We start from the raw sequence: 9,930 nt of genomic DNA on the forward strand, positions 1-9,930 counted from the left end.
TCAAGAGCACAGTGTTGGCAAGGCCATTGACATGCAGAAAAGTAAAATAGTGCAGTGGTCCCTGATGCTCCTCGGTGCTCATGTTTCAATGTGGGGATACAGGACTGACTTAAAACAGGAACACATTCATGGAACAAGGTAACGTGTCAACTGAAAGCACAAAATCAACTAATTCCACAGTAAGAAAGGAAAGCATGAAATGACAAAGGTGTTCCACAGTAGGATACTGACTGACATACTGGGATCTTAGTGAAAACCCTTCTCACAAGTTTGACAAAGTGCCAAAGTGAACTGGGGAGGACAGCTATCATTGCAAATGTAATGAAAACTATGGATCTTTCCACAAAAATTAAATGTATCTAAAAGTTCAGAAAGTTCACCACCCTCCCCCAAACCTATCCATAGATCAATCACCATGGGCCAAATGTTAAGAATCTTCATTAAGAAAAAAAAAAATCCCATTAAAAATATGACTTCAGCATCATAACAATCACTTGAATGATGCCTGGATAGGCATATTGGCAGTTGCAATATTGAGTTGTAACATTTTGAGTAAATATTTGAAGTTCAAGTTTACTAAAAGGAAGAATCCAACAGCCATGTCTTAAATGTTAAGTTCTCAATATGTATGTAGAATTAAACATCCCCAAGTTACCCCAGTGAATATGTAAACTGAAAGTTTCTTACTGCTTGATATAATTTTATAAAGTTAATAAGGAAGACTATGTAGGTACTGGTAATTTGACTTTTTTAAAAAAAACTGAAAACAGCAAACATTCCATCCAAACAATCTGAGCTATTGTCTTTCTGGCTTCTGTACAATTTTATCATTTAGGATCTTTCATCTAAATAATTCACCAAAATGTAATTAATGAGTCTTGCTTCCCTACCAAATACCCACTTCTCTCTGTACCACAGAATCCAGAAATAATTAAAGGAAATTCAGGTTGGGTAGTTTTTCTTGCTCAGCTATATCTCTGGAGAGGGGTGTGGTAAGGGAAGGGAGAGGGTCTTATTTACATCAAATATAAATAGCTCTTTACTCACTGAGACCATTTGCGGCACTGTAATAACATGACTGCAAAGAACATCTGTCTGAAATCTATTCCGTGTCTGGTACCTGATGCCATGCTTATATGATGAAGGCCACAGAAGCAAACCCAGAGGCACGGAATTTAAATGTAGTCCTCAGAGGTCTCTCTGGTTGGTTTCTTTTCCCTTGTTGATCCTCATCAGAGAACAAATTTACCATGAGCCATCAGCTGGACACACCCAAGCTGGATGTGGGCCAAGAAGCAGCAGCATTGTTGAGATCTGGGCAGCGAGGTGGAAGGGTGACCAGGGCACCAGCCGAGTAAAAGCATGCAGGCACTGCTGGGCAGCAGCTGGGGGAAGTTTGGCCACGCCGGCCGGGGAACATACGAGTGGTTAACCAGCGAACCCAGCCTCCCTCTTCTGGAAACTCAGCTGCAGGTTTGTACCTACAACTTATGCCTTTTCTTCCCCCAAAATATCCTTGTTAGCTTTAAAACCAACATCGCCTATACTGTTAGGAAAACTTAGTGGCAACGTTTTGCATTACAGGTGTGACAAAAATATGAATTCGCTGACTTGACCTGGTGTAAGGAGGTAACTTGAAAGCTGGATTCTTTTGACAATGATAAATTCAAGTAAAACTTGTCACAGAATATTCTAAGAACACCTGAGATAACAAATATATAAAAGAACACCTGAAGGCAGAAGTCAGGAAATTCTTGTCTGGGTATGACAAGGTTGCATTTTTGCTCAGTAAGCAATGTCTACATTTTAAAAAAACAACAAAAAAAGAAAGATTCCCGTTGGCCCTCCAGCTGTTTCTAAGAAGCCAAGGATCTTACTTCAGCAGGGGCAGCAAAGAGTTAAAGAGGTTTTGCCTCCAAGAAATGCAGCAGCTGCTTTGCTTTATCTGGGAAATCCCCAAAGGAGTCCCAGTCTGAGGGTTCATTAGGGAAAAATAGAAACCTAAAAACTCCGAATTTTATGGGGGAAAAGTTAGTGATACCACTGTCCCACAAGAAAGAGGGGAAGAAACCTATTTTCTTGTTTGCTAGAAAGTTGAGGGTTGAGATTTGTATTTAAGTTCTCTAAAACCAATTTTTACAGAAATAAATTATACACATATATGATATATCCTTCAGCAGTTATACTTTCTATTGCCTTTTTCTTTAAAGTAATCCCTGTACTGCAAAGTCCTTGAGAAATATTAAAAAGCCACTTTGAGGGGAATGAACTGTTCAGAATATTTGACTAAAAGCATTCTTTCTGCATTAAAAACAAAAAAAATCCAAAACAATTTGAACCAATATACTATGAATCATTTAATAAACAAAGATACCATCATAAATTTGTTCTATACCTCCACGGTCTCTTAATTAGGGGAGAAAAAAGTTCCTTATCTCAAGAAATTGTCCTAATCTGCTGTATAAGTATTGGTATCTGAACAAGATAACTCACCCAATGGAGGTACTGATTACAGAAGGGGATAGTAACATCTTTCTCAATTTTTTGCAACTAATTCTGTTAGTGGTATAAAGTAAGAGGATTACATAAAAACTTTTAAACAGAATATTAAGTATCTTCATATTCAATGCATATGGAACTTAAAGGGTATAACAGTATTTAAAATTTGATGCCCACAACGGTGTAGAAACTATTATTACCCACATTTATTGAAGGAGAAAGAAGAAAAATCAATTATACAAAATGGTCCATGGTTATCAAGGTTGAAGAGTGATTAAGTATTAAGAGATAATAGCTTTAACATTTTAAATCATTTATCTAGTGGGAAAAAATAAACATAGTTTAAATTGCTTTTTGACTCCAACTTGATTTTTTTCATAATTGTAGTAAATTTATTTTTGAATTCACCTATTCTTAAAACTTATATAATCAAAGTCCTTGTTTTATCATAACAGATTTTAAGAGTTCTGATAAACTAGATTATGTGTGAGAAAACAGAACAAATTCATAGTTCGCTGATTCATTATATTCTCAAGCCAACCTTCAAAAAAAGATGATTTTACTGTCGTTTCATGCTGAAGAAAAACTAGAATCAGAGGGGTAAGTGAATAGCCCATGGTCACACATATATCAGAAGGTCATATCGGAATTCAAGACCACAGCTGTCAAAGCCCAAAGACGATGCTCTGCTGCTCAAGAAAACCTTTAAAAATTGCAAGGATTTTAAGCTAAAATATCATAATTCATATCTTACCAAAACAAAATATCTAACAGTGTAAATATTAAATAGACCATCTAATTTCAAATCAAAATAGCATACACAGTTGTAAATTCTTTAGGAATTAAAGATAACAACAACAAAAAAACTATAGATAAATCAGTCTCTTAAAACGTCAAGACCAGCAAAACATTTGTTCTTTTCACCAAAACCAAGGCAAAAAAACCAGCTCTAGTAATTTTACTAGTGTAAGTTTTATTTTAAATCAGTAAATCTTAGTATGTTGTTTTTTAAAAACATAATTATAAGGTTTTACACTGTTTTCTTTGCCTCTGTAGTAGTAGATACTAACATTCACATGCATTGTGAATGGAGAAGCATTTTAATACTTATTTCTTAGCAGCTTTATGTAAAGAGATGTCTACAAAATTTGGAACAGGACCTCTTTTTTCATACCTTGCTGTTGGAGTATCATTCTGTGCCTATTATATTATTTACTCCATCAAGAATCATTATTCTTATAAGCTGATACTATCAAATCAATACCTTTTAGGTTACTCAAAAATTTACCTGCAATTCTTTTTCTTGAATTCCAAATTTCTATATTTATCCTCCAAATATTGCAAAAACAAACTGAAGGAATTTCACAATCTCAAGCATCATAAGCATTGGCTATCCAATCATATTTCAAATGTTATTTATATGTCATAGGCGCATGTAACAATGTCAGATTTTAGTCCAGAATCAAAGAAGTTCCAAATGACCCTAGTGCAGCATAAAACATTATTGGTCTAATTCTAAATAAAGTTAATAAATAGTAAGAGTTCTCATTCAATGAATGTGTGATGGACCTATCAACTAAACCTTATTCTAATATTTTTACTTGAGTGGAAATATTGTAGGGTATCCTCATGTACTTTTGACATTCTGAATTCATACTTTATAAGTACAATTTAATTCATTGGCATGAATGAATGAATAGAGTGATTTTTAGAGTGAGTAAATGATGGTGAAAGTGAAAGTCGCTCAGTTGTGTCCAACCCTTTGCAACCCCATGGACCATACAGTCCATGGAATTCTCCAGGCCAGAATACTGGAGTGGGCAGCCTTTCCCTTCTCCAGGGGATCTTCCAGGCCCAGGAATCAAACTGGGGTCTCCTGCACTGCAGGCAAATTCTTTACCAGCTGAGCTATGAGGGAAGCCCAAATGATGGTAGAATAGGAAATGAAGACAGAGGCCAACCTTAGAACTCCAGGGGTCTTCTTTCCCCATCTTCTAACTATTCTATTCCGTCCCCCAACTCCAGGGCACCCAGAAGAGAAGTTCCACCCGGGAGGATGTGGAGCCCTTCCTGTTCATCCTTCTTCCAGCCACCGTCCTGCTCTTCCTGGCCTTTCTACTGCTCTTCCTGTATCGCCACTGTCAGACCCCTCGGCCCCAGGGCCAGGTTTCCGGCCTGGACCTCCCAGAGCACCCGCCTGCGGGGGAGGTGACCGACTTCCTGCCCGGCTTACCCTGGAGCAGCGAGCAGACCTCCTCTTACTCCCCACTGCCCCCGGAGGCTGCCCTTCTCTCCAAGGCGTGTTCACTGCCCTCCTATGAGGAGGCCACCAAGGATGCTCCTGGGGAACAGGCTCTGGATGTGGGCATTCAGTGTGGACTGGGTTCACCTGGACTGGATAAGCAAATATAAACTGGTCCTGAAAACCATACAGAACATGGCCCTCCCCCCTTCAAATAGCCCACTTGGGCAGGGGGACAGGGGCCTCTGGACCTAAGAAGCTGTTTGTCACTGGTGGACACGGGGATGAATGGGTTGGGGGTGGGGTGGGGCTGGAGCTTGACAAATGTCAATCTTGTTAGCTCATTTTCAAGTTCCTTAGGGGAAACTTTCTCCAGGTTGTTCTAACAATGACTGGGCTCTTCTATAACATATACCCCTGAGAAAAACAAAAAGTTCTAATATGAGTTGAGGGGAAAAAAGAATTACTAGGGAACATAAGAACTAACTCTATAGAGAAAGAAAACAGAAAAATGTTGATAAGCCAAAGATAACTACTTCGACCACCAAATAAAACTTTTCTTTCTACGCAAGTTGTCCAGGGCCTCATCGTCTCACTTCTGTGTGAAGAGGCTTGGAGAGTTCTAGAAGGAGAGAAAAAAACAGCTCTAGAGCTGCAGGGGTCAGTGGACCCAGTGTATTTTCAAGGCTGTTGTAAATAATGGTAAAGTATATTTCAATATTAATGAGGAAAGAACTGACGTTTGCAAGCATTTTAGCTAAAATAAAATAAATAAATTGCTACAAAATTCACTCGTGAGTAGCATAGCTCTTGTTTACCTTCTGACTTGCTTCCTAGATTGTAAGGATTTGGCTTGGTTATGTGGGAATGTCTCACACTAGAATATCATGGGCTGTCCAACTGTGCTGTGGCAGGACAAAATATGGCTATTCCCGCACATTTTCTTGAGGGGACCCGGTGACAACGTATGTTCATCAAGCAGTATTAACAGTAGAAATCAGTTTAACATTGGAAAGGAAAGGTCAAATCTATTTTTTTTCCCCTTATATAGGATTGAAGGATTGTTTTATTTTTTATTTCTGCTATACAGTAAGTCTTTGTTGGTTATCCATTTTAAATGTAGCAGTGTGTACAAGGAAAGGTCAAAATCTTAAAGAAAAACACAGATAAGCTCTAACGGGGTCTTATAAATCACATTGTTCAAGCTCTTGCTTTGCAGATGTCAAAACTAGAGCTGAGACAAGTTAAATACTTCCTAAGAGGCAGAGCTGGGACCAGAAGCCTGGCCTCTCTGCCCTGGGTCAGAGCACCTTCCACAGTGCCAGCTGGTCTCCCAAGAAAACTGCAAATGTGGAATTTCAGTGCCCACTCCAGACTGGGGGTCAGGGCTCAAAATAAGATGGCCATAGCTGAATTTGGAATGGATACAAATCTCCGTCTGTGATTTTCAAATGGGGAGGCAGAGGTGGGTCATTCACACTTGGGGGCTGTATCTGGATACCCATGGGGGTGGCAAGGTGGCACACAAGGTCCTTAAATTTGTGTTCAGTGCTGTAATTTCAGGGGTAAAACTTTTCATTTTCATAGTATAAACTGAACAACCTTTTGATGGTTCAAAATGAACAAAAAATGACTCTTTAAAATTTTTGACATGAACATTTTTATACTAGATACACAACATGGTAGAGTTGTAGAAAAATAACAAAGTACACTGCATTGCTTTTCAAATGTAATCTGATAGAAATACTAGCAATGTCTTTCAAGACTTAAGCAAAATACAATCTGAGTGAAAAATCAATAAAATTTATTTCAGGAAAATTGTACTGAATAATTCTCTAATGGTCTTCAAGGGAAGTAAATAAACAAATGGCAATGAGCAGCTCAGCAGACAGCGTTCTTTTTTTAGTCCTAGGAATCTAGTTCTCTCTGTGACTCTTGATTTCCCAACTGCCGTTTCTTCCTCTTCCTTTGCTAACAGAACACTGATTTGGTTCTGAAATCCTGGGACCACCTCTGAGAGGCAGACAGACTTCCCTTTCCCCTGCCCACACCAGTGGATACACAGTAAGAGTTAATCATGGTGATCTCAATTCTATTGCCAGGGACTGATTTGGTCTTTGGGGCTGATGGGGGAGATGTACACAGGAAGAGAGGCTTGCTCTAAAAAAGACTGCCTCAAAAAAATAAAATAAAATAAAAATAAAAAAGACTGCCTCACATTAAAAATAGATGCATGGAAGGAAACACTCTTCCTCTCTGTTGGATGTTACATGTCTGTATGCGGTACCTAGGGCTGTTCCTTGCAACCAGGAGCAAGACATTGGCCAGGACTAGTATTGAGGATGGTAGAGTAGAAAGATGGACAATACCTGGGTTGATGATTGTCATGCTGCCTAATAACCCTGCAAACGTCCATATTTTCATGAGAGAATACCTTTCCTACCACTAACCACTTAAGCCACACTTGGTATCTGTAGACAAAAGCATCCCAAATACCGCAATTTCAAAGGCCTATGTGGAAATGCATTGTCATGTTTAAAAATATTCTGATAGGGTTTCCCTGGTGGCTCAGTGGTAAAGAATCAGCCTGCCAATGCAGGAGACATAGATTCAATCCCTGGTCTGGAAAGATCTCTCATGCTGCAGAACAACTGAGGCTGAGTGCCACAACTACTGCGCCCACGTGCTGCCACTACTGAAGCCCGAGTAACTCAGAGGCAGTGCCCCACCACAGTGGGAATCCCATGCATCACAGCTGGAAAGCAGCCCCCACTCGCCGCAAGTCGAGAAAAGCTGAGACCCAGCACAGCCCCAAATGAGCAAACAATAAATGTGTTTTGGTAGACTTACATAAAATAAGTAGTCACTGCTAGGACTCATTGAAGACTTTATCAGTGATGTAGTTAAGGAAACATTTTCTTTTGTGGAACCAAATCAAGCTGAAGAAAATAAACTACAGCCCCCCAGGCCGAATTCCACTTGGAATCTGTTATGGTACATCCTGTAAGACAGACGGATTTTTACATTTTTCAATAGTTCAAAAAAAAAGGATATTTCATGATACATGAAAGCTATATGAATTAGAATTTTAGTGGCTAGAAATAAAATTATTGGAACCCAGCCATTCCCACTTGCCTAAGGCTCTTCCTACATCAAGAGTCGAGTAGTCATAGTGGAGTCTATTTGATCTTCAAAGCCCCAAGTACTGCCCAGTTCTGTAAAGGTTTGCTGACACTTGCTACACACCAGTGGACTTCAACCCTAGTGTATGGTAAAATTACTCGAGGAACTTTTAGAAATACTGATGTCAGGACCCATATAGACCAATTAAACAGAAATAGAGCCAGAGATTCTAATACAAAGCCAAGTCATTTTCTAGGCAATGTGAGTGAGCTTCTACCCAGGTGTAAGGTACCCTGTTTAGAGAAAATAAGTCTGTAAATCTAGCTTTGAGCCATCATTTATAACCCAACATTCTCTGTAAACACTTCCCTGAAGCCATCAGCGTAATGTGCATCTGCTACCAATTCAACTCACAAAGCAGGATTTGCAAGCAGAATACTAGAAACCATCATGTAAATAGGGCATCCTTTTTTAAACGTTGACACAACTGGCATACATGGGAGCACTCCAAGCCAGATAAAAATTGATAAAAATCCAGGGATGAAAGAACTAGATTTTAACAGCTAAAAAGTATTTGGAGAAGCAATAACTGTAGCCAGAAAAGATTAAGAATGGGAGGGAGGCGACTTCCCTGGCAGCCCAGTGGTTAAGACTCCGTACTTCCAATGCAAGGGGCCTGGGTTCTCTCCCTGGTCAGGGAACTAGATCCCACATACCACAACTAAAAACCCTCAAGGCCACACTAAGACCCTGCATGGCCAAATAACTTGTTGTTGTTGTTTTAAAGAGGTAGTATAATAGTAACAGTGACCAGAATGTAGACCTTTTCACTAAATTCTACACTGGATCAGAAAATATCACTAAGGCATCATTTTCTACAAAGGAAAAGGAGTCCAGTTTCTGGTCTGGCATGAAAGGAGCTTGAAAGTCATTTCTCCATCATAACAATAACAAAAAGCCCAAGAAACTGAAAAATCAACAGCTCCCCTTAAATTCAGTGAACTGTGGTCACAGGGCAAACCAATGGCCCCAAACTCGAGAGAGACAGATACAGAAAATCACAACTTACCTTGAGCAGAAACCCGCACATAGAAACCTCAGGAAACTGGGTCAGAGCTGGGGAAAACTGAACTGAAATTGAAGTAATGCCAGAGGCTCAGAGTAGGCAAATCTGAGAAATGAACACTCCGGAGGGGCCCACACTCTGTGAATGTTGCCTCTAGAAGTCCTACCAGATTCTCACAGTGGAGTTCTGAGAAAAAAAAAGCTTATTGTGCTTCCAGCAGAAGGAGAAGAGGAACCATCCTGAAACCCGCCAGCACCTTCTGTTCTTTGTAACAAAGTCTGCCCTCAGGAGAACTACTTCTCCAGGGCCTACCTGCTCGGGTTTTATCAGAACCTAGCTCACCTGGGAGGGGGCGGGGAATTTGCAGTCCCAGCTGATTCTAGTCTTACACTGCAGAGTGGGTAAACACCCAACTAGCTTGTTCTAATAAAGGGGAGAAAAGAAAAAACAAGAGAAGCGCTTTTGAAGTTCAGACCGCAGTGGCACAGGCTCACTAAAAGACTGAGACCTAATCATAAAACTATAAAACATTTTCCCTTTCCCCACACCTAACCACTGACCACCAAGTAATTAAAGGCCTATTTACTGCAGTTCTTTTTGCCTAGGACATCGAGTTTACCCTGCAAGAAAGAATTGTAAGGATACTAAAAGGCACAAAACACAATGTGAATTAACAGAGCTAGCATCAGAAAGAGATCCAGAGATGGCAGGAATGTTGTTGGAATTATCAGACCAGGAATGTAAAATAAATATGATTAATATGCAAAGAGCTCTGAAAACATAGACAACAAGAACAGAAGGGCAGTGTCTGCAGAGAGACAGAAATTCTATGAAAGAACCAAAAAGGAATGCTAGAAACCAAAAACACTGTCATAGAAATGAAGAATGCTTTTGATGAGCTTATCAGTAGACTGGACACAGTTGAGGAAGGAATCTAAGTTTAAGGAAATGTTAATAGAAAATTTCAAAATGGAAAAGCAAAGAGAAACAAAAAACTGGA

At 39.6% G+C, this 9,930-nt stretch overlaps 1 protein-coding gene across 1 annotated transcript; it reads left to right on the forward strand.

Moving 5' to 3' along the window:
- The first annotated feature begins 1,362 nt into the window (after nucleotides 1-1,362).
- Nucleotides 1,363-4,911, forward strand: SMIM28 (small integral membrane protein 28). The gene is made up of 2 exons (XM_052645617.1): nucleotides 1,363-1,473; nucleotides 4,525-4,911. The coding sequence occupies exons 1-2, from the start codon at nucleotides 1,363-1,365 to the stop codon at nucleotides 4,909-4,911; spliced, it is 498 nt and encodes a 165-aa protein (XP_052501577.1).
- Nucleotides 4,912-9,930: the final 5,019 nt, after the last annotated feature.

Source organism: Budorcas taxicolor, chromosome 9 (assembly GCF_023091745.1).
Source record: "Budorcas taxicolor isolate Tak-1 chromosome 9, Takin1.1, whole genome shotgun sequence".
In the NCBI taxonomy this organism is placed as follows: domain Eukaryota; kingdom Metazoa; phylum Chordata; class Mammalia; order Artiodactyla; family Bovidae; genus Budorcas; species Budorcas taxicolor.